We start from the raw sequence: 24,491 nt of genomic DNA, 5'->3' as shown, positions 1-24,491 counted from the left end.
CCACCTGTGGCATGAAGTTAAAAGGACTTGTTGTTCAAACCACGGTATCTAGTGGAAAAGGAGCACACTCGCCATTTCTCTTAATGTCTTGTGAAATATATTGGTCATCCTAAATAGTCTAATACAGAAAGGAATATTGAATACAGGCCTAGCATTTTTTAAAGTCTATATTTTTGCCCCAAATTTAAAAAAAAAACACTGATGACTAGTTATTTTCCCAGTTGAAGGTTTGAAAATCAAACTCTTCATTTAGGCCATATTCTCCTTTTTATTCTTTCTTGCCCCACATATACTTCTTGTCTGAAGGTAAGAACAAGACCCAGACACGCTCTGAGGCCATATTGATTAGCCATGCCTTGAAAAGACCCTTGCTGTTGATTAGTACATCTGCAAAGAGCCAGCAGCTCCCAGACTTGGAATGAGAAAATCATAGACATGCAGCAACGAACGAGGTTTCTGAAGAGCATCTGGGTTAGAGGTTTTCACTTCTTTTTGGTTTTGTTTTCTTTGCCTTTTGTCCCCCCAATTTAATATTTTCCACAACCCCAATAAGTGCAGATCCTCTGGTTGAAGTGGTAATGGGACCCAGCCTTGACCCATCCATCTTCTGTACCCTGGGGAGCCCTGAGAACTTCTCACCAGGGTAGAGGTCAAGGCTTTCATTTCACAAGTGGAGAAACGGGTCCTTGTGATTGGCAAACCCAAGTTCATTGGTGATAAAAATAAGAAATGCCATAAAGCGGACGGGGGATTGTCAGAGGCGGTCTGCACAAGCATGGACAAAACTGCCTCCTTCCCTTTGGAGAATAATTTTTGGAGAAGAGAGCAGTTTATTTCTTAACTCACTGTGCACGTCATGGTGTGGCTCAGAAAGCCTACATAGTGTTTGTGTTTCATCGGGGATTCCAAGACTTGCCTGGAGGCTGAGGGAGAGGAAAAGTGGAGAGTTGTTTGGGAAGGAAGTTAGAGAAGAAGAATATTTAAAGAGGAAAAAAGGGTTCTTAAGGCATTAGTGGAATGACAGACCAGAAGATAAACACTGATGAGCTTTGTGAAATTTGCCCCGAGATTTGAGCCGATGACTTAATAAGAAGGACCCCTTTTCCCCCCTCTTAACAGAAAAGCGATGTGTTTGACTCTCGGCAAATGTTATATTTTTCAAAATAAGATGAGTGAGAAGCTTGGTCCTGACCACGCACAAATTGGTTCAAACGGGACACAGAAGTCAATAATTGCCGTGGTGTCTGGGCAGCTATCAGGAGGTCTGCTGTGGGATGCCGGCCTGCCCCACCCCGGGCACACGGGGAAGCCCCTGGCAGCCTCGGGGCCACCGTTTTCTCAGCCACTAGAATAGATGGTTGGAGTTGGGATCTGAAAGTCTTTATTTCCCCGCATTTCAAGTCATCGACGGCAAAGAAATTGACATGCGCACCACAGCCGACATCCGTGTCGAATTCTTACGGTTTTTTTACATTTTAATTCATTGCCGCGTCACCTGGATGGCTCTGCTCAGGGAGCACACCCACTGCGCTGGCTTTTCTTGCTATTTGGCAGAAAGCGGAACGTGGTGTTCCAGGCGGTGGGTAAACTGAAGGGCTTCTCCTTGGCCGGCCCGGGAGGTGCGGGGCGGCCCCACGCACGCGCTCGCCGGGCACCCCGCCCGCCGCGCCCAGAACGTGCCGCGGGGCGCCGCAGGCGGCTGCTGCGTTCTCTCCTCCGAGCGGGTCAGCCGCTGCGTCCGCGAAGTACGCGCTTGGGTTCGTGTCCTGAAACAGGGCATCCGATGGCTTTGGTCGGGCCGAGCGATGGCCCTGCACCCGTGTTATCACGCTTTCTCTCCTCCTGCTCTGGCCCCTCTGGCTTCTCACCTGCAGCCACTGCTGGTCGCCAGGAGGACGGGCAGGTAGCCGTCCAGACACAGACCCGGCAGCCACGGGCAGAAACCAGATGAGGGCAGACTCGGCCTGAAAGCGCCCAGTGCGCGCTCTTACAGTCAGATGCACTTCCTTCCGTTTCTGACCGAGAAATAATGTGACCTATGCTAACGATGGTTTAAAAAGCCAAAAGAATTCAGTGATTGTTTTCACAGATGGATTTACTTAGGATGAAACATGTCCATTTAATCCTGTTTGGATATGTTCTATCTTATGCATATCTATCTTTAAGATTACTTGCCCTTATTTCTCTGCATGAAGTGTAGGGTTTTGGGGGGGGGGTGGTTAATCATTGTTTTCATTATTCTTGAAATTGAAATTGTTTGTTACTCTTTCTGTGTTTACTTCGATCCCCACCTGTGGTCACTCGAAAGCGTTGCTGTCTGAGGGCAGCATCATTGGTTACTTGCGTTTCCATTCAGCATCTGCTAAGTACCCCCCCTCCCTTCTCCTTCCCCTAAGCATGGTGTTATGTTAATACTGTGTTAATTTAAACTGGTAGAATTATAATACACAAACTGTAGATATATGTCCAAGAACAGCGGTGGTCTTTTTCCCTTGTCGTGATTTAACCCTGCATCGGTCCAATACAAGAGGCTTAGGACCTCAGTGCTTGAGAGTCATGAAGTGGAGAAGGCTGAAATTCCCCCCAAAAGCCCTATCTGCATTGGCGGCAGTTGGGGGTTACCTTACCTAATTGTGTCTGAGTACCGATCCACATTTATTTGTATGAAAAGTCATTAATAACTCCAGCTTCTGTGAATGAATATCCTATTTGCTTTCTCTCCGGTTCACAGTGTCTCTGTTTATCAGTGACCTCTTCCTTCCCTGGTGTCTCAGAGGGAGAGATGTTCTCTATATTCCATGAGGCCAGGCAGCTGTACTTGATTCTGTGCCCAGCCTGTTCTCCTGGAATGTAGAGCCAGCAGAGAGGTCAGGCACGAGGGCCAGCGTTTACTGCTGCCAGGCGTGGGGACCGCTGCCTGGGTGCCCCTGTGTTTCTGCTCCGTGTCCTGCCAATGTTCTCCCACTAATCACACAGAGAAACGGAGCCAGGTGCACATTTCCCTTCTGGTAACCATATGTGGAATTAACCACTCTCTGTCTGTGAGCAGGGCAGGAAGTGAAACATGTTATCTGATAAAATTCCAGTGCGCAGACAAGACTCCCCGCCCGGGCCTTCCTGCCCTGAGGGAGGAGCCTTGCCCACATGACATAAGTGAATGGATTAAGTGCAATAAGGCAAGAAAACGAAATAAAAGGCATTTAGGTTAGAGGGGAAGAGGTGAGACTACCTCTGTTCTTAGACAGTATGATTGTTTATGTAGACAATTGCAAGAAATCTACACCAAAAAGCTCTCAGAACTAATAAGTGAGTTCAGCAAATTGTCAGGAAACAAGGATACAGGGATACAAGGTCAACAGTTAAGTATTTATGTACAAATCTAACATAAAAAGACGTGCAGGATCTGTGGGCTGGAAACGACAAAACACTGATTTAAAACAACAGAGAGACATACTGCGCGCGTGGATTGGAAGACGCGGTACGGTTAAAATGCCGCTCCTCCCCAGGATGACCTGCGGATTTAACACATTCCCACTCAGACTCACAGCAGAATTCTTTGACGATATAGACAAGCTGACTCTAAGATGTGTATGTGGAGAAGAAGGAACAGAGTCGATGAGACAGTTTTGAAAGAGAAGGACAGAGCTGGAGGCACATGCCCCCTGCCCCTGGCTTCCAGGAGGAGGAGCTGCTGCCCCTCATCTGGAAGGTGGCGGAGCTGGGAGTGAGGACGCCTTCTGGAAGGGGGACCCTGTCCACCTGGAGAGCCTTCACCCAGCCTGACCGGCCAGAGGGAACAACTTCAGACTAGAGAGCCCAGCTGATCGGGGCTGGGGAGAGGCTCCACCCGAGCAGCGTTGGCTGGTCTTTGTGTGGCCGTGGGACGGAGCGGAGCACAGGAAACCCCATCTGCCGCTCGAGCCAGGTGTCCCTCATGCCCCTCGTCTCCTAACGGCTTCTCCCGGTGATGCGCTAAAGGAAGTTCCGCTTCAGGGAGCCGGTCGCACGGAGGCGCCCACCTGAGCAGTCACCCCAGCTTTGTCTTTCCCTGTATTTATGTGCTTAGCCTGGCCCAGACTCCGGATTCAGGGATACTCACCTCTGCACGGGACCCTCAGACGCGCCCGCACCTCCGCTTCCCCACGCGAGGTGGGGAGCAGGCTCGGAGCCCGGCGCTCCTCCAGCCGCAGCGGGACCCTCTCCCCGCCCCTGGCCTTGGCCCCGGGAGCTGGGGGAGCGGGGGAGGGGCTGGTGGCAGCGCGGCCTCTGCACTGACCCCCCCACCAGGCAAAGGCGGCCCCGGGCTCCCCACGCACACCCCCCAGCGCAGGTTGCAGGCCCCGTGGCGTTCCGGCGGCCCCTGCTCTTTCTTCCCTCCCTTCACTCTCCGGATCGGTGCGCGAGACTCAGCTCAGGCCTTTGCGGGCGGGGCGGCGTGGTCCCCCGGGGCATCAGGCGGGGTAACCCCGCCACGCCCCGCTCCTGACAGTCTCAGTCCCTGCTCTGGGGTGCTCCCGGCCTGAGACGGTGACCAAGTTCCGGGACTGCAGGAGGCCGTTTGCTCTGTGTGCGGGCAGGAGGTACGTAGGGAGCTGGGCCCTGGTCTCCGTGTATGAGACAGAGCCTTAGGGGCCCGCAGGTCGTTGAACCCCCACCTCTGCAGGCTAAGCTGCGTGTCGGGGGCGGGCGGTGTGAGTCCGCTCGCAGGCCGCAAAGGTCGCTGCGGCCCTGGACCCCGCTTCACCGGCCACGGGGTCTCCCTCCAGCCCTGGGTACGCAGCTCCGCCGTCCTCCCCCGTCACGGGGCAGAAATGAGGGACGGCGGCCTGGGGACACAGAGGCAAGGCGGAGGCCAGGGAAGGACCGGGCCTGGGGAGCACAGGCCCGTCTGGGCGTGCTGCACAGGGGCCCACAGAGACCAGGAGCAGCCCAGGAGGACGGTGACAGCCACTGCCGTCCAGCACGAGCGTCCAGGCCTCTGCGTGCCTCTCGGGTTGTCTCCAGGCATCCCGCTCGGCCCAGAGGCGGGGCCACGCGAAGGCGTCCTTGGCTCCATCCTGCTTCCCCTTCCCCACCCTGTGACTCCTATACACGCAGCCGCAAGGAGCCGAGCGGCGGTGAAAGGACACACCTGCCGATCCATAACCCCCCGACATGCAAGCGGATAAAACCACGGGGGGAAATGTGTGCTTCAGCAGCAGTTACTGACAGGAGAGCACTTGCCCCGTAGCAAACCGAAACAGAAAAAAGTAAGACGCAGTTATCGGCAAAGTAGTGCTAAAATAACACCCCACACGTTGCGTACGGGGTACCAAGTGGTCCAGGCTTCCTGATGTCAGTTCGGTGATGGTGGCAAACATCCTAAAAGTTTCCATGGCCTTCGAGTTCATAATTCTACGTTCGGTCATTTATCTTAAGGAGATCATTAAATCCATCCCCACATAAAACGGGAATGAGTAGACGCTGCCGAGCTGCCCGGGTGGCGGGAACCTCCCCGCAGGGCGGCCGTAGGTTAGATGCTCCGTCTCACCGAGCTGCGGCTCCTCATCTGGGAAACGGGCCCGGTGACAGGATGTCCTTCATCGGACCGTGTGAAAGCTAAGAGTTAAAGGTGCGCGGGGACCCTCACGGCGAGCCGCAAAAGTAAGACCCTGATGTGTGTTAGGCTTACAACAGAAATAACTGGTTAATCCCCTGCAAGAGCTGCAAAAATCACTTCTTACGCCCGGTCCCCGTGGTCTTACATACGGAAAGAACGTGTTAACCCTAAAATTGACACAAGACACTTGCTCTGGCCCAGTGAGCCCTTGGCCGTGGACCCGTCCATTCAGGCCACGGCTGGTCCTGGGGCACATCCACAAAAGCTTGTAAACGCTGTTGGCGCTCATAGAAGAGGCTCCGGGGCCCCTTTATTGAGGAACGGGTTGTGAGAGAAGGCTGGAACAGGGGTGGTCTGGGTGGGCAAAGGGGGGGCGTCTGCATCTGGCCTTTGGAGGACCCAAGGATAGACTCTCCTGACCCCGAGGACTTCAGTGCATGTGAGACGCCACTTCTCCTCCAGCCGCTGTGGTACTGATTTTCATATATTGTTATGTTAAGCCTCTCCAGAACCCTCAGAGCCCCTAGCACTCCAAGTGAGAGCTCTCAGAGTTTAAGGATACTTTGGGGATTTGTGTCTCTCTATGAAAACAGCTTACCAACGATGCCCGAACGCTCACTATTCGTGAAAAGCACTAACCCCTGGGAAATCCAAAAGCATAGGCTGCACTGTGGCTTAAAGAAAAATGCCTGGTCACGTAATTGTGATGACTCAGAGGTCTCCTCTTGCGGGCATGACCTGTTCATTGATAACTAATATAGATTATTGCCTTAAAAAAAACTGTCGAAATGAACTGAATCCCTTTCCCTGTTCAGCTCCATCTTAAACAAGTCAGACATCCTCACTGCTTCTTGAATGGCCTCCTCCACTGATTTGCCAAACAACATCAATCGGACAAGCATGATAGACTATTTTGAGAGACAGAAGTTGCCCCTGCCGCGTACCAAGCCACACCAGCTGGTTTCTAAAGCTTAGTGCACAGTTTTAAGACTCATCTGCATCTTGTTCACGACTTTGGGCAGGAGCTTCACAGGCGGCAGCTTCTTTTAGGGTCAAGGTTTGAAGACTCCACACACTTGAAGGGTCATGTTGCCTTTGTGCAAAAGGAGTAACTCTCGCCCTGTGGTCTGCCTCCTTTTTCCTTGTCCCCAGCGCAGTTTGGGGGGTTCTTAAAATACTCCTCTTGGTGAGCGCCATGGACTTGCCTCCAAGAAAAGCATTGCTGGGAATGCTTTTCTTCCAGGGTTTGTGTGGTATTCTCTGGAAATTTTTTGTGAAGGAGAATTCTAGCAGCTCTTCAAAATTAGACAGTTGTACGTGGTCCAGTTAGTCATAGCCAAAAAATCATGGTGATTTTATAACACAGTTCAGTTTGAATTTTTACTTAATCTGGGGTGTGTGTGTGTGTGTGTGTGTGTGTGTGAAAACTCCGTTAGCGATTTCTACTTGTTTACATTTCCCACTTCCATTGTTAACTCTGCTGTTTTCAGCAAAGAGAATAACTTGTGCTTTCCCTGCGTCGTGACTGAGTTGTCTATCAGAAACAGAAATTGGGCCTGTGTCCTGTTCACAGGAGACAGGAAGTAACACAACAGAAAAACAGAGAAATCGGTTTCACCAAAGTGTCCCTTTAGGCTGAAGTGTGTTTGTTATTTTTTGTTCAAGCGTGGGCTCTTGGAATTCTTTAGCAGAATTGTCCCACTTTCCCTTGTTTGGTGTCTGCCACACTCCTGCCGACTCACCTGGGGTTCTGCTCTGCCTACTTCCCACCTCTGTGCAGGGAGGGGGGGGGGCTGTCACCTCTTCTGCCCTCTGCTCCCAGTACATGTCTCTCTGCCCCCCTTTCAGAGGCACGCCGAGGAGTGACTCGGGTCTCAGAAAGTGTCGATCCTGACCGCTTTCGAATAAGGCTGGATAGACGGTCTTAAAGCTAAATCACCTGTAAATGCAAATCCAGGGCTTAGAAGCTAAATCAGTTCTGCAGCCCCGTTGCAAGGCAGTGAACTCAGCAGAAGAACAGAAAAACACTTCAGAATCAAGTGTTTCATAAATCAGAAAATGATGTCATAGTGGGTCAATTGTCTTTGAAATCATGTGACTCAGTTTTGGCTTTCTCACGCTGAACTCAGTAAGCAGCGAGTTTGATAAGACGTATTGCATGTTGTTGGCGTGGGCACGGAATAAAACAAGCGAATTAGCGTGAAACGTAGTTCCTGCAGCCCGTGCCTGTCGTGTTGCTCTGAAGAATGCTCAGTCACCCTCCTCAAATTACAGCCAGTGGTAGAACCAGACTGGAAGCTGGGGATCTCAGTGGTGTCCTGGTGCAGCCGTGCCTTCCCGGGACTGTTCAGAAAGCATCGTCGTGAAGCGATTTTCTCTCTCTCTCTCTCTCCTCTTTTTTAAACCTTAAGTTGGCATATTAACTTTGAATAATTTTGAGACAGAATGTACTTTATACACCACACTTGTCACCAAGGTTTGTGAGCTGTTTTCTCAAGTTCTCCAACGCACATTTATTGGCTGCGACCACACGCTGGCCGTGGGTGACATAAGATCTCCAGCTTGGGTCTTTGAATCTTCATTGGCTTTCATTCAGGTTATTTTCACTTTGCCCCAAATTATACCTCGATGAAGTGCTTACACTTTAAAAAACGTTTTCACATCCACTGTCTCCAGGACCCTGTGAGATAATAAACATTGTTCTGTTTAGTGGTGGAGACACTCGGAAAAATAGCTCACCGGACTTGGATGTGAGTCTTTGAAACAGTCTTGGTAAAGGTATTCCCCTAGGCGCTGGCTGTAAACCGTCATCTCAGAGTACACCTCAGTTAACGTTTTTCATTGTTAAAATAATGGACTCTGTCTGTGGACAGACACAGAGCCTGCCGTCCTCTGCTCCTTTCACTTGCTGTGGTTCCTGGAAGGTACCCAGTATCCTTCTCTGCACACCCTGGGGCCACAGGAAGCCGTGGATCTGTAGGGATCCTGCACCTGCTCTGCCATCCTGTCGTCCCAGCCGGACCTGGGGTACGCTTTCCGCCCTGGAGGTGCCGTGCTTTCCCAGCCCCGTAGCCTCACCCCTGAGGACAGACAGGAAAAGGCGATGTACCTAGAAGGTCCGGGGCTTGGCTGTTGCCCTTCTCGAGAACGCTTGGAAAGTCGTGTGAGCAGCACAGTGAGTGTCACCGTGGAGTGACCCGTGCTGGAGTTCGAGGGGTGAAAGTCATCTTTAGGGGGAGGAGGCCGTGAAGTCCTGGAACGCAGCCACTGACTCGGTTATGAGCGAGGTTCCACCATCATTCTGGAACTCGTAGCTTCACATCGATCATCGGTTCTTCCGCCGTGCAGAGGTGCTGGATAGGTCCCACGGCTGAGACCGCAGGAGACAAAGCCCGGGGCGCTTAGTTAGGACGCAGAGGACAGGCCTTCGGCTTCGGAGGTCACGGCCAGGAGCTTGAGAAGCCACCGGGGTATTTTACCAAGAGGACGGCCGGCTTTTCTGTCTCGGGCTTCGTGTAAAGAATGGATCGCAGGGAGGCAAGGGCAGAGGAGCCTGAAGCGGGCGGTTCACGATCGTCCAGGTGAGAAAGCACAGTGGCCTTGACCAGGGTCAGTTTGGTGCGCTTTCTGGGAAGATCGGACAGGCTTGGACAACATAGGTGTGTGGAGAGAGAAGTCAGGGTGCCTCCTGCCTAAATGGTTTACCTGAGCAGCTGTAAATGATTGAGAATTCTGTAGGGTAGGCAGTGGTACCAGTTACTGAGATGGGGAATACTTGGGGAGAAAGATGTTTGCAGGGTTTGGGGTACGATAAAAAAACTCTGGGTTATACATATCAGGTTTGCGATTTCTATTAAACAACCACATAGAGATATCACATCCAGTTGTATAAAATATCAATATCCAATTATATTTTCTGTAATTCGGTATTTATTTCTTTGTCTATTCAGGGCAAAGATTAGGGCTGTCAATGTCCAAATGGGAACCATTAGCACATAGGTGGTACTTAAACTGTGGTACCTGGGGAGTGAGGAGGGAGGTGAGCTTAGGACTGGGCCCTGGGCTGGGGCACCCTGCAGAAGTTGGGGGGAGGAAGAAGAGCCAGCAGGTGAAACCAAGAAGGGTCAGGTGGTGACAGAGGTGGCCCACCACGAGAACGGATTCAGGCAAACCAGGAACCGTCTCAGGAAGCAGAGCGCGTCCAGCGGAGCTGAATTCCACTGAAAGGCCAAGAGGGTAAGGACAGAGAAAGGACCGTTTGGTTTGGCCAGATGGATGTGGTCAGAGACCTTGGAAGCATCAGGCTTAATGATAAGGAGGGTTGAAGGGTTAACAGTGAGAGAAGAAGTGGGAACATCGAGTGTAGAGCTGTCTCTGCACCTCCTGGCGTCCGGACGGGGCAGCATGAAATGCGACTCAAGCCTCGTGGCATGGCACGTTGAAAGACAGCATTCCTGCGGCCTGACAGTTTGGTTCTGTTACGATGAATTGGAATTGGTCTGGTGAGGCACCTGCATCTGTTGACTTGAGCAGGGGACACAGAAATACTGGATTAAGCTTGTGTATGTCAAAGCAGAAGTTACCGTATTTGGCAAACAGTGTAAACGCACGAGGCTACCCGTGAGGAAACCCAGTGATTCCCTTTGTGCAGGGCTGTTGCTGCCCACCCTTTGCAAAATGCGGCCTTCGGGGGTCTCACTGTTGCTGTTTTGTTTAACTAGGGGCAGCTAAGTAGAAAGGCCAGTTCTTAACTCTGCTTCACCTCAAACGATCTCTTCCTCTCTTTATGCCCGAGAATTCTAGGACTTCAGCTTAGTCCACGTGGAACTGAATCACACATTCAAAGTTCACTTTTAGGAAAAACTTCAGTTATGCCTAAAGGTACATATTTATTATTTAACCTTTGCAACTTTGTGTTGAATTCCTAAACTTTCACCTGTGTTTCTGGCATCCCAGTGAAGCAGTGCTCTCCTTAAACAGCAGCACGGAATGTCTTACCTTCAGGTTCTCATCAGAAAATGCAACCACGATGTCATTCTCTGGAACTTTTCGAAAATTAGGCTCAGCTCTCCATCATTGAGATTATCTTTCGGTGACCTTGGGGACATTATTAACTGTGCGTTCTTTTAGGTTTCTAAGCTCTCTTCCTGAGTTAGACTAGATTGCCACAGAACATCCCACTTGAGCTCTGTTCACCCCTGCACAAGTACCCTCTGTGGATTGGGCTTTAGTGGAAATATTAGGTTTTTGAAGAGAGAGGAAGTCAGAAATACTGGATTTTTAAAAAACTATTGTATGTTTTTCGAAACTGTAATTGACAACATTTTGCTACCTGATACGTTTTATGTATGATCCACACAATATTGTGTTTCTCCTAAAATTCATTGCCCTGGAAGGTTCTCTACAGAAGACCTTTTAGGCTCATTTTTTTTTGACTGGAGAATAAGAAATACGTAACTGAAAGTGATTTTGTCAGGCTTCCCTGGTGGCACAGTGGTTAAGAATCCGCCTGCGAATGCAGGGGACACGGGTTCGAGCCCCGGTCCGGGAAGATTCCCCCGTGCCGCGGAGCAACTGAGCCCGTGAGCCACAACTACTGAGCCCGCGCTCTAGAGTCCGCGAGCCACAACTACTGAGCCAGCGAGCCACAGCTACTGAAGCCCGCACACCTAGAGCCCATGCTCCGCAACAAGAGAAGCCACCGTGATGAGAAGCCCGCGCACCTCAACGAAGAGCAGCCCCCGCTCGCCACAACTGGAGAAAGCCCGCGCGCAGCAACGAAGACCCAGCGCAGCCAAAAAAATAAATAAATAAAGTTATTTTAAAGAAAAAGGAAAAAAAGTGATTCTGTCAACTGAAATAGCAGCTTGCCTTAGATGCCTGATAGATCTACTTCTTAGTCCTTTTCAATTGGTCCTTGTTGTTTTGCAAGAACAAATATCCTGTGCTTGAATATTAAGGTTCTGCATAATCCAATAATTTATCAAACACTGGTGGTTCTCGGGGAGTTCACAGACTTGAGACATCAGCCTTGACCCATAAATGCCGTTCTGTGATCTCTGGCTGTGGGCTCTCGTGACGCCGGGGCGGAATGAAGTGCCTCCGTCCTTCACGTGGTCCGTCCTGCCTTCCTCGCAGGCTGCCTGCTCTGTGCCGTGTCGCGCACCATTGGAGAGGGTCCTTCCCTGAGTAGAGGAGCACATGTCCGCTGAACTTTGTTTCCTGTAACTCTTTTTTATTTTGGTTTCGTTGGATGACAGCGAAACAAGAAAGACCGGTATACAAGCCTTAATATTATGCACAGGACTTTTTTCCTTTTAGGCATTTCTGACACTTGTGGATGCCCATCGAAGTCGAACACTTATTCCAACTGTTAAACCGTGGACAGTATTTTTTGGTAGTAAAACTCACGTAGAACGAAAAACAAAAACAAAACAAAAAGAAAACCTCGCGTAGAGGCGACCACACCCTCCTAAGCACAAGGGACTAGGGTGAAACAGAGACGGCTGGAAACATTAAAGCAGCCCCTTTTTAGCAGACACTGGTTATTTATTTAGTGATCGCAGGCTCTTTGAGGGCAGAGGCCGTGCCTGTCTTTACTTACGTGGCCCAGGACTCAGGATGGATGGGACGTGGAACACAGCACTTTCTAGTTGAATCAGTGTGGGAGCAGATGGGGGACTAAACATACTGTTATTTCTTTTAAAACTCTTGGAATTTATTCTTGTCTCTGAGGAGCTAAAAATGTCGTTTCACAGTCCTGTACGTCGTTCGAAGTTACAGAAGTGTCCATGTAGCTCATGTGTTTCTCTTTAAAATTCATGAAAATAAGATGACCTGATGCTCACTTAAGAAAACAATCTTTATAACTCAAATTCACATAAAGAACAAAAAACAGAGATTGCTTTTAGTAGCCATAATATTTGGTTTATTGTCAGGGCTGGTAATAATAATTTCTACTTTGTTTTCCTACAGCGAAGCGATGTTTCTGCTATTTATTTTAGTTACATTGGAATGTGTTATATTTATTTCTTTGTTTTCATTTTGATAAGAAAAGTGGAGCTTGTGTTATTTATAAAGATGTTTGGACTGCACATTTAACTACACTGGTAAAACGCTGGGTCACCCTGCTCTCTACTTAGCAAGATGTAAAAAGTGGCTAATCATGAGCAGGGAAGCTCTGAAATCCAAGAATAATCCATTTTCAGTTTTGCAGCCTGAAAAGATAGGGCAAAATAAGCGGAATAAATGTGACTTGAATGCCTGCGTATGATACAGCCAGGCTTGTTCGTAAGAAGGTACATGTCGACATGTAGCTTCTTTCTCCTCTTACCATCTGGTATTTCGTCTCTGTAAGTTAACATCTCTTAAAAAGAGAGAAGAATTCTTTTTTTTTTTTTTTTTTTTTTTGCGGTACGCGGGCCTCTCACCGCTGTGGCCTCTCCCGCTGCGGAGCACAGGCTCCGGACGCGCAGGCGCAGCGGCCACGGCTCACGGGCCCAGCCGCTCCGCGGCACGTGGGATCCTCCCGGACCGGGGCACGAACCCGAGTCCCCTGCATCGGCAGGCGGACTCCCAATCACTGCGCCACCAGGGAAGCCCGAGAGAAGAATTCTTAACCACTTATTTTCAGTACTTTCTTGCTTATTTTTTCCGTCTTGGGTAAATCCACTGTGTTACGTACGTTCTGGGTTTCCTTCTGTGCTCCTCCCACCCCCTTTTCTGAGACAGCTGGAGCCGTGCTTTTGAAACCTTGATAACCTGTGAATCACTTGGGGTTCTTACGGAAATGCAGGCCCTGACTGAGTGGCTCTGGGTCTCGCGTTCCTCGTCTGCCAGCTCCCAGGCGCTGCTGGTGCCAGGACCACGCAGGGAGGGGCTGGCGCCCAGTGAGCGCGTCTGGGGGTGGAGGTGGTGCTGCTTCCGGAAGATGCGAGTCACGTGGAAGAGTTACAGAGGCGGGGCCGTCTTGTCAGGAGACCTGCCTACGCTCGGCTTGTCGGTGGGACAGTCCTCCGTGGAAACCGAGACTTGAACACGGTTCTGATAAGTTGCTTCCGGTCACAGTGCTTGAGCGCGGCGGACTTGGGGGTTGGAGTCAGCTTTCCTCCATCCGTAGCCCACAGACTTTCTGGCATCCACTTTCAGAGGTAGCCGAGGGGATATTTTGATTTTTTGCTGCCTTAAGCTTCGATAGACTCATTCTGTGACCGCACACGCCACCTTGTGTGTTTTTAAAAGACTAACGGCCAAGGGAGTGAATTTGGCTGCCAGCCTTGCGTCTCCCCAGCTGTGTGACGAGGTAAGGCCGTGCGTGTCCACTGAGCGCCCAGTTGACATTGATTTACTGAAATTAGCAGGCAAGACCTTCAGGCGCCCGTCCCTAGTCTTCGTTTCAAGTCATAACGCGTGTGAACCTTGAAAGCACGATGCCAGGTGAAAGCAGCCAGAGGGTCGCACACTGTGGGGTCTCTTTCCTACGACGGATCTGGAAGAGGAGGACCCTCGGGCAGAGGCCGACTAGTAGTGACAGGGCTGCACCGGAGAGGAGGATGAGGGGTAGTCACGTCACGCGTACGGGGTGTGTTCCTGGGCTGACGCAATCGTTTCGAAACTAGAAGGAGGTGGTGGTTGCACAACACGGTGAATAAACTAAATGCCACGGAGCCGTGTACACTTTCATAGGGTTACTTGTGTACTGTGTGAATTTCACCTGAATTTTAAAAGTCACGTGGAAAATTGCCTCATTGAGGGAGACTACTGGCGAGGTTTGTATTTTGGGGTTTTTTTGGGGTTTTTTTTTTGCGGTATGCGGGCCTCTCACTGCCGTGGCCTCTCCCGCTGCGGAGCACAGGCTCCGGACGCGCAGGCGCAGCGGCCACGGCTCACGGGCCCAGCCGCTCCGCGGCACGTGGGATCCTCCCGGACCGGGGCACGAACCCGCGTCCCCTGCATCGGCAGGCAGACCCTCAACCACCGCGCCACCAGGGAAGCCCCCCGAGGTTTGTATTTTAAAAATGACTTGATGGGGGCTTCCCTGGTGGCGCGGTGGTTGAGAATCCGCCTGCTGATGCAGGGGTCATGGGTTCGTGCCCCGGTCCGGGAGGATCCCACGTGCCGCGGAGCGGCTGGGCCCGTGAGCCGTGGCCGGTGAACCTGCGCGTCCGGAGCCTGTGCTCCGCAACGGGAGAGGCCACAACAGTGAGAGGCCCGCGTAGCACAAAAAAAATAAATAAATAAATAAATAAAAAATAAAAATAAAAATGACTTGATGGCATTATAGAAAGCATTTCTTGGTGTTCTGAGAAGTGTTAGAAATACTTATTTTGGAACAAACATCGTTACCTTGAAACTTTGCCAGTTCACGTTGGTCCTTCTGGGAGACTAGACCTCCTCTGCTTTCTGGCTCCATGGTGTTCAGGACTTAAGCACCCTATTATATGGTTATTAAAAGTTATACTATTGATAGCCCCAATTTTTTCTCCTGAAGCTTAACCTAGAAACAACTTTATTGCCACAGCAATTTCGTTAACTACACAGATATTTTTGTAATCTATGATGATGTATAATGTTTTCATGTGACAAAAAGGTTAACTGACTCGCTTCTTGTCACAAAACTTTAACCCAGTGGCCTGGGTTCTGTGTTCTTAACCAGTGCATTATACTGTCTGTTTGTGGAAGAAACACAAAGATTGCTATTCTCCCTCTAGAAAAAGTCGAAACAATGGACCTAGTAGCAAATTCTCTTAAAGTTGTGTTGTTTGAGAGAATCAATTACTCTCATAACTGAGGCAAAGAGTCTATGAGATCTGACAGGAAAAATATAATTTAATTTTTATAATTCTGTTGTTAGCTAAAAATAGCAAAAAAATTAGTGAGGACCATTTTTGTTACTCTTAGATAGGAAAGAAGGAATTTGCAAATGCTGAATATATGTTTCTATACCTCCACAGACTCTCACAACCAAGTTTTTTTACCCCAGTTGGTGTGGGGAAGGGTGGAAGGGCAGAGGGTGATGAAGACAAGCCCAATCTCTTTTCAACGAGTAAAGGAGAAAATAACGTGTACTTTCGACCTGTTTGAAATTAACAGGATTCCCATTGGTTAAATCTGTGGCACAAGTTTCTAACCATCAGATTTGAAATTTAATCGCTCCGTTGGCATCTTATACAATATGAAGTCTTCTGTATGCAAAGAATATTGTTGACTTTTCCCACAAAAAGCCCCCCCCCCATTTTTTTCTTTAGCTGCTGTGTTCTCACTAGTATTCTTAGTACCAAAACTGCAGTTGAATTTAACAATTATATATGGTGGGTGGTATGGTCTGGAGACAAGTCCAAAAATTATGATTGGTTAGCCTGGCTATTTAGAAACTTGGAATAAACAATATTACAATTACAGTAAGACATTGTGAATGTTAACGAACGGTTTCAACACGGTTAGTAAATACTCTCAAGGAAGTTAAGTCAGCTTCCTATTGAAACTGTAATGATCAACACCAGCAGTGAATCGCCATCGTTCAGTTTTTCAAGTGCAACCTAGTCCCCTGCATCCATCAGCAGGCGGACTCTCAACCACTGCGCCACCAGGGAAGCCCTCTGGTCATTTTTGTTTGTTTTTCTTGAGCTTATCATTGACAGTCATTTTCATTGCTTAGTTTTCTATGTACCTATCACTAACCGCAAGAATTTCTAAAAAGCATTGTAGCTTTTCTCCAAAACTGTCTACACGTTAGATACTCTTCCAATCCCACTTCTTTCTCTTGGAGACACCAGCCAGGAACCGCTTCGCTGCTCTGCTCCCTGTGAGACTGGTTCTCCCTGGGTCTACAGAGCCGCTGTTATCCTGGGACTTCCCATCACTGTGATCTCACGAATCCCCTTTTTGTTTGGTCTTGTCTCTGTTTGCACGCTAGAGGCTTTTATCAAATGGGTAGAAAGTCAGGTTTAATATTGAGGACTGAAAAGCGATTGAAATTCTGTGTATCTGAGTGTATAGAACATCTGATATGATGGAGGTATTCGATAGAGGGAGGTCCACATGTCAGTATCAGTAGGTCTTTTTTCCCTGGGCTGATTTGTTTCTCAAGCAAAGAAAGGCCTTTGTCCTGCCTTGGGGTTCTGTGCTCGTGTCTCGGGGTGAGGGCTGTGCTGGAGGAGTTTTCCCTGCTACTTCAACCACTGCTCCCAGAAAAACCCGTCTGACTTTACTTTTGTCTTATTCCAGAGGAGGGTGGGCAGGAGGGTGGAGGTAGGAGATTTCTCCTTTTCACCCTGTTTGTTCTACACCGCATTTTCAGAGCTTTCTAGTACCCCCAATTTCCCGGCCTTTATGGGAATCTGCGGAGGGAATTGGATGCTTCCTACTGGCTCCCTCTCCAGACGTTTAAGCCCGAGGTTTCTTTGCTCTTCTAAGTCAGTTACCATTTATCTGTTTGCTTTGCAACGTTCAAAACATCATCAGCTTTTATCTGCGCTGGGCTCTTTTCCCATTCCTCTTAGCTGCACCATTTTAGTTGAGTCTTGTGAGACGGTGCAAATGAGGTACGCTCACTTTGCCATGTTCACATAGTTGGCTTCGTTGTCTCCTTTGCGTTTGGTGCTGTTCTTGACCCGCATTTAATCTCAGAGCCCTTGTCTGGCTTGCGTTCACTCTAGTTACACTCCTCACCCTGTTCGAGGAGAACGATTAGGTGGATATAACATGAGAGAAAACCATTTGCATTTTGCCTGGTATGGAAGTAGTTGCAAAGTCAGTCTTACATGATGGAAAGCTGTCTCATCATTAACTATTAATCTAATAATAAGGTAAGAAAATGGGTCCTATTTAAATTCATCAACAAGGTCCAAGTTTTATGAGTGATCATTTTACAATGCCAAAAATTATCACATTCACTTGCAGTGGGTGCTGAAATAACTCAGCCCTCATTTTAAGGGCTATCCACATGGGATTTGATCCTCTGTAGTCATGCAACCCCATTCCTCGCTTTATGTAGCTTCTTAATTATTTTCATTCTATCACATATATTATGATAAATATCTCAGGTTAACCTTTTATTTTTAACTACACTTGCAGCCTTAACTGCCATCTTGCAGAGTGGATTTTCCCTATTTTGAAGACTCTAGTAAGGTAAAGATAAGTCTAGCTAATGAAAGAACTAAAGCAAAAAAATTTGCACTCTATTTCTGATTTGATGATTTCATTGCAATCAAATTAATGGTTTTTGCTATCTCTCTACCATACTCACTCCTGGGATGCCTACATAAATTAAATTTACTAATTGACTTACCAAAATGCTACTGTAGATGCCTTACGGTTTTATTTTTATAACATTTAGAAGTGGACAAATTCAGGGAACATGCATTTTCTCCAAGAGATGGTTTAAATTCAGTTGATATTTTATTGTGGCTTACACTTGAACTCAAATGCCACAGCCATTTTTAAGACTGGTTCCCTGGATTCTCTCACCACTACATTGTGTTTCTCACTATACTAGTCTTGCACATGCCTCATGTCTTGCAGTGAACCTGATTTTGAAACTTTCCACAGTTTACTTCCTGGGCTAATCACATGAGTTTGTAGGGAACTCGTGTGTCTTCTGTAAATGATAACATACCTCGACTGATAAGAGTAAGGTAAACACTGTCACTTCAATGGGTTATTTTAACCACCCGTTAACCGTGTTTGCTGTGTGTACAAACATGATTTCAGTGTAGAGTTACCAATTTTCTAATACCTTCTTTCATTGGACTTATTAAGGTACGTTTTGTTTGTTTGGGTTTTTTTTTTTTTTGTAATGTTTGTTAGGCAGTAAAAATCAGGGGGAAACAAAAAGGGACTTCAATGACAAAATGCTTGTCTACACACAAATCTACTGAAGATTGAACAGGGTCCCTGAGAACCCAACTCGTTGCTTTCCGTCTCTGTCTATCGTCTTGGGCCCAGTGTCCATGGAGCTGTTTGTCCTGTCTTTCCTGGCTTGTCTTCCGATTCTCCTGCCCAACAGTTGTGCTGACACTGACGTCCTCAGCACACAGGGGTCGGACAGGGTATAGTATCATACCTTCCCTACCATGTGCAGCCAGCCAGCCCTATTTTCTTACCACTTCTTCCAAAGCTCCCTCTACTGCGGCCAAAAAAAAAAGGAGCTACTTTAATCCTGGCCTGGCCCATGGTATCCTTGCTCTGCCGGAATACCCTCTCCCATGCCCACTGTCTCTCTCTCAGCCTGATGAGCTCTTACTCAGTTTAAATGTTGGCCCCTCTGTGGACCCTTTCTTGGTTTTCCTAGCCCGAGTTAGTTTGCTTCCTACCACAGGTTTGCACAGCCCTGCTTTGGAGGAACCAGCATTTGGTTGCTGTCAGGCCTCCTGCAAGAGGGTAAACCCTTCTAGATTTGGGTTTGGCTTTCCAGGACCCAGCTTGGACTCTTATTCATGGTGCGCTCTCAGTAAGTTGTTCACAGATGAATGGATAGTGAGCAGAAAGAAATAGTTGTTGAATAAGTAAATGCATCTATTGAAAGCAAGATCCGGGCCAGTGCTGAGAATGATCATTCAGATTCTGTATTCCGTTCTTGTCTTTATTCCATTATCATGCTCACTTTTCCTTAGAAACAAAACATTGCTGTCTCATGTTGGATAAGTATTAGGTTTAATATATAAAAAAGGAAATATTTCAGACTGATAGCCCATAGATGGTTCTGAACTTTAGGAACTACCAAAAAGGAAGACTTAGACCTCATTCCTGGTAATTCAGCAAAAAAGCCCTTGAGTTTTACATAGCAACTCTAGGGGCAAAAAAAAAAAAAAAAAAAAAAAATGGATTTACTGAATGTAGGAAAGAAAGAAATTGCAGTTAAAAAGATCAGTGTGAGTTTTGTAATTCAGCTTGATTATTTTAGTTGTAAAATTCTACTGGTACATAGAAACATACAGCTTTTCAAGGAGTTTGGTCATAGAGTAGAGATGAGCGCAGAATCTCAAATGCTGAATTAAAAATGAAAACATTGTTTTGATTATTTAAAAATGTGTGCGTTCTAACGATGATGATGAAAGCTTGTTTATGAGACGTTTTACCCTTCCAAAGTGTGAGAAGGATTTCCAAACGTGTATGTGGAGAACTTCTCCTAAAAACATTAGCTAATGATAGAAATAAAGTTACACACCAAAAGGTTTGCTTTTTGAATTTAGGCTTATGATCTATCTTCTCCTAATACATGGGTTTTTTAAATTAATAAAATTCTGTATTATTTACTAAGGATTGTCTATAATGACTCCTTAAATTGGAAACTGGAATTTAGGAAGACGTAGTATTTCATATGTTTAGAAACGGGGTGGTCGTCCTCACTAGGATAATAACCCAGACTTCTAGCCATCAGGAGACTTTTTTCTTAACCAAGTGTTTATTAATATTTCTAACATTTTTGCAACCTGAAGATTCTGATGGCACTTTGGTGTTCAAGACACATGTGCTTCGGATCAGTGTAGTATGTAGTTACTGCTAGGGTTTTTTTGTTTGTTTATTTTGGTTTTGCTATACCTTCAAACTGGTTTATTGTCCACTAAAAGCCTAATAAGTCTATAAAAAAATGTTCTGCTTCTTCTGTCACTTATAGGTACTGTGGTCTTTGGAAATGGGTCATTGGATTTCCGAGGAACCATTCAAACAGTCCAACTACTTCCCTGCAGCTCCTGTAAGTCACATATTATTTTATGGTGGTAAATACAATTTGGTATTTTCAGGAAGTCATTATTAGCATAGATATACACTCAAGTTTTTTTTTATTAAATCAAGAGCAATTATGCCTATAACTAAAAAGACATATTTGCAGAACTTAACACATTTTGCCTATTTGTGAGAATAAATGTGAGAATGTGAGAACATTCCTCAAAAAGTTGTGAGAAAGGTAATCTCAAAAAATTTAATTATAGAAGTCCTCAGGATTTGAGAAAAACAAAAATGAAAAAAGACTAGATTCTCGAGAACATACTATTATATATTGCTTACTGCCTTAAAAAATAATGCTGTTACTGTTAACAGAGATAGAAGTGATAGGTATAAAAATTGTGGCCTGCTAGCATTGTGACATGGTCTTTCTGTTTTGATGTTTTTCCTGAAACTCAGCTTCAGCTTAACTGATTTTCAGGTATTTCAAATGCTTAATGGGAAAGTTCCAGGTTCTAATTTTTTTAAAGATTAATAAGTAGGTAATTTCAGATTTAGTTGGAAGCAGGATTGTGCAGAAGTTGGCTTTTGTTTTCAAATGTTAACTGGTTTGTGACGTTTTATCCTTTCAAAAGATTAATACCTGAAAGGTAAATGATGATTTGTAATCTGTGAGTGGTCTCCATGTTTTTTAATTGTTTGAGTATGCCATATGACTATCACATAGTGAGAAGTTGAACTCTGCCCTCCAGTCACTGTGGTTATCTAGTTGTTGGGTTGTTTTTGTTTTCATTTTTGAGATTGCTGTTTTGATTTGCTCTGGACTTTATAAATGTTTTCTTAAGGAGAGAAAAAATTCCTCTCAGCAAGACTCTTTCCGGGTAAGGAGTTGAAGTGTAAAGTAAAAATGCAAATTCTCCCCCACTCGCTGTCATGAGAGAGTATATGTACTCTGAATAACATTAGTGAGGTTTGTCTTTGAAACTCACCTTATCTGCCTACATGGGCAAGTGAATATAAATTGTGTGTTGCCAATTTTTCCTGTATTATCATTTCCCCACCTCGGTGTCTGTCATGTGGTCATTTAGATGTCATGGAAATGTATTGTTTCTTTTGAGGCGGTGATATTTTCTTATTATCAGATGTTTTTTAGCTTGATACGAAGCTGTGTATAAATTCAACCTCTGTTAACCTTATGACGCCTTCTTACATGTAATAAGAGGAGCTGTTCTGGGGTGGGAGGTTATGTTCTCATTAATACATTTGTTGGGAAAGTGCAGCATGGTGGAAAAGCAGAGGGCCTGACTTGTCCAGAGTCCATAAGTTGACTCAGCAACATTTGAGTGTCATAAAACTAAGCTGGGAAGAGGGAGGTGTGGGGATAAGATAAATTAGATAAGAAAAATGGAATAAAGAAAAAAAATAGTGGTAGAACAGTATAAAGTGAAGACAGACACAGGTAAACGCTGGCTGCAAATTTGGCTCTAAGCTTCCTAGTAGCTGCCTCAAAAGCGCATATATGAGAAATTGCTTCCAAATTATGAAGCATTAGTCAAATGTTCATTAGTATTAATTGTACAATGAAAACTTCAAACAGAGTTAAAACTCTAGGAGCTTAAGGTTTCGCAGTCCTGAGCTTAAATCTGTGCTCTCAAAATTTTCTGTAAACATTTGAATATACTATAAATATCAGATTTTGGTTCTGTGCCCCAGAACACTTTTTTTTTTTTTTTTTTTAATTTGCTGCTGGTTTAAGTCTAGTAAGGTTTAAGTTAATGTTACTAACGCAAATTTTTTTCCCCCTAAATAACTTCCGGGGTGAATCCAGCTTGAGAAGTATAGCTTTGTTAAGTGTTTTAAATGGAAGGATTTTCTCAACCACAAACTACATTGTAGCCAACTTCCCTGAAATACATCTTGGTAGAAGAGAAAAAAAGACTTTTGTATTAGAATAGAGAGTAAAAGATAGGAAAGCCTCTTTGTCATGAAATTAAATGTATAATTTTCTTCATCATTAAAAATCAAGATTTTCCTTGTCACAAGGCACAATCATTTGTTTCAGAATCATATTACAATGTTGTAAATATCATAAAAGTTAAATGCGGTCATCTCACCTAATAAGTTATATTTAATTACTAAAAATCCCTTCATATTTAACAGCGAGGCTGAAAAAAATAGTACAATCTTCATATATACTAAAAGAACACATTTCTATTAATAATTTCAGAGATCCTGAAAGTTTTCACCATAGAAACTTGAAATATATATATTTGAGCATTAACTTAAAACTAACCTATCAATGCCTATGCAAATATGCTGTTCTCAAAATGAAAATTTAAAGCACCAAAGAGGAGGAGTAAAAATGAGTTAACTATGTTTTTTTCCTTCTCCAAATATTAAACTGCTAGTAACCACTTCTCATAAAAATCCCTGAATATATAGTATATTTTTATGGCTTCGAGAATTTTTCCTTCCTTTTAATTATGATAGGGGTGCTGAATTCAGGACATATGGCTATTTACACAGTCTATAAACAGTGCTCAGAAGAATGCAGTTCCAAGGTTATCTCTACTATACGGCATAAGTGTTCTGTTTTCCAGTTATTTACTGATCGACTCGCACATAACATTCTTGGTTGTGACAACAGAGCCTGTAAATCGTCAGTCTCATTCGCAAGCTTAAGTTTATCTTCCCGTAGGCTTTCTACCAGGTCACCATGCCAGGCTGTGGCTCGTTGGGGGTTGTGCTTCGGTTCGTTGAGCGATGCGGGTTTAAGGGGTGACGTTGATGGGGCTCTAGCTGGGAGCTCGCGGGTCCCCTCGGTCTGGACTGCGGGCAGTCTGTCCGACCTGGATAGGGGGCAGCATGCAGCCGTGTCTTTCAGAGCTTTGGGATTAAGTCTTTGAAACCTGGAAGACACCGTTCCTGTTCCTCCGGTGGGCGCAGGCGTTTAGAAATCTGCCGGGCGGATCATCATGGTCGTGGCCTTGAGCGAGTAGCCGGACCCTTTCCAGTAGTACCACTTAATGCCATTGAACTTATTCGTGTTCTGCCTCTGTGGGTAGTACATTCCGTTCAGGTTGGAAGGACCACAGGCATCAAACCACCAGCCTGTGAAAGTGAAACACAGAAGGAATTAGGAGCCAGGAGGCCCTCTCTCACCGCGGAGTTACAAATACTGGCTAAGCCGCGAGTCACACTCTGCTCATTTTCAGCAGGTGTGGGCGGGCCTTCTTGAGAGCGGAGGGTGCCGCCCTGGCACGTGGCAGTGTGCTTTTCCACCTCTACACTGGCGGAGCCATAGCCCCTGGGGTACATGTTGGGATTTTTTTGTTTGGGGGTTTTTTTTTTTTTTTTGCGGTACGCGGGCCTCTCACTGTTGTGGCCTCTCCCGTCGCGGAGCACAGGCTCCGGACGCGCAGGCGCAGCGGCCACGGCTCACGGGCCCAGCCGCTCCGCGGCACATGGGATCCTCCCGGACCGGGGCACGAACCCGTGTCCCCTGCATCGGCAGGCGGACTCTCAACCACTGCGCCACCAGGGAAGCCCCTGGGGCACATGTTTTTACGCGCTTTCTTTCTCCTCTTCCCCTGTGCTGTGGGGAAGGGCCAGTCACCCACAGACGTGACTATGAGAGCCACGGGACAGTTGGAAATGTGGAAAAGTCAGAGCCCGAAGAATCGATGGGTGGCTCTCATCGGCCCAGGATCCAGTGCCAGCAACACGGTGGACCAGGCTGCTTTAGGCTCCCCTCCACCTAACAAAGAAAGTCTTTTGGGGACTTCCCTGGTAGAGCAGTGGTTAAGAACCGCCCCCCCCCCCCCCGCCAGTGCAGGGGACACGGGTTCGAGCCCTGGTCCGGGAAGATCCCACATGCCGCGGAGCAACCAAGCCCGTGCTCCACAACTACTGAGCCTGTGCTCTAGAGCCCGCGAGCCACAACTACTGGAGCCAACATGCCTAGAGCCCATGCTCCGCAACAAGAGAAGCCACGGCAATGAGAAGCCCGTGCACCACAGCTACTGAGCCTGTGTTCTAGAGCCCGTGAGCCACAGCTACTGAAGCCAGCATGCCTAGAGCCCGTGCTCCGCAACAAGAGAAGCCACCGCAATGAGAAACCCGCGCACAGCAACGAAGACCCAACGCAACCAAAAATCAATCAATCAATAAATTTATTTTTTTAAAAAAGTCTTTTTGTTTCAAACATAACCCCAAATTTTAAGTA

At 46.8% G+C, this 24,491-nt stretch overlaps 2 protein-coding genes across 3 annotated transcripts in view; one reads left to right on the top strand and one right to left on the bottom strand.

The window, feature by feature from the left end:
- MCPH1 (microcephalin 1) overlaps positions 1 to 24,491 on the top strand; it is a 211,819-nt gene that overhangs the window by 72,223 nt on the left and 115,105 nt on the right. Inside the window, 3 exon segments of the mRNA XM_067022552.1 lie at positions 1,555 to 1,609; positions 1,611 to 1,724; positions 20,217 to 20,294. Of these exon segments, the coding sequence (XP_066878653.1) occupies positions 1,555 to 1,609; positions 1,611 to 1,724; positions 20,217 to 20,294 (247 nt within the window).
- ANGPT2 (angiopoietin 2) overlaps positions 19,033 to 24,491 on the bottom strand; it is a 58,671-nt gene continuing 53,212 nt past the window's right edge. For both annotated transcript variants that reach the window (XM_059049472.2, XM_059049473.2), the window contains exon 9: positions 19,033 to 23,377. In XM_059049472.2, the coding sequence (XP_058905455.1) occupies positions 23,217 to 23,377 (161 nt within the window). In that variant the 3' untranslated portion in view covers positions 19,033 to 23,216. The remainder of the gene's footprint in view (positions 23,378 to 24,491) is intronic.

The sequence above is a fragment of the Kogia breviceps genome, chromosome 20 (genome assembly GCF_026419965.1).
Source record: "Kogia breviceps isolate mKogBre1 chromosome 20, mKogBre1 haplotype 1, whole genome shotgun sequence".
NCBI lineage: Eukaryota > Metazoa > Chordata > Mammalia > Artiodactyla > Physeteridae > Kogia > Kogia breviceps.
This window is presented reverse-complemented; position numbering and strand designations above follow the sequence as displayed.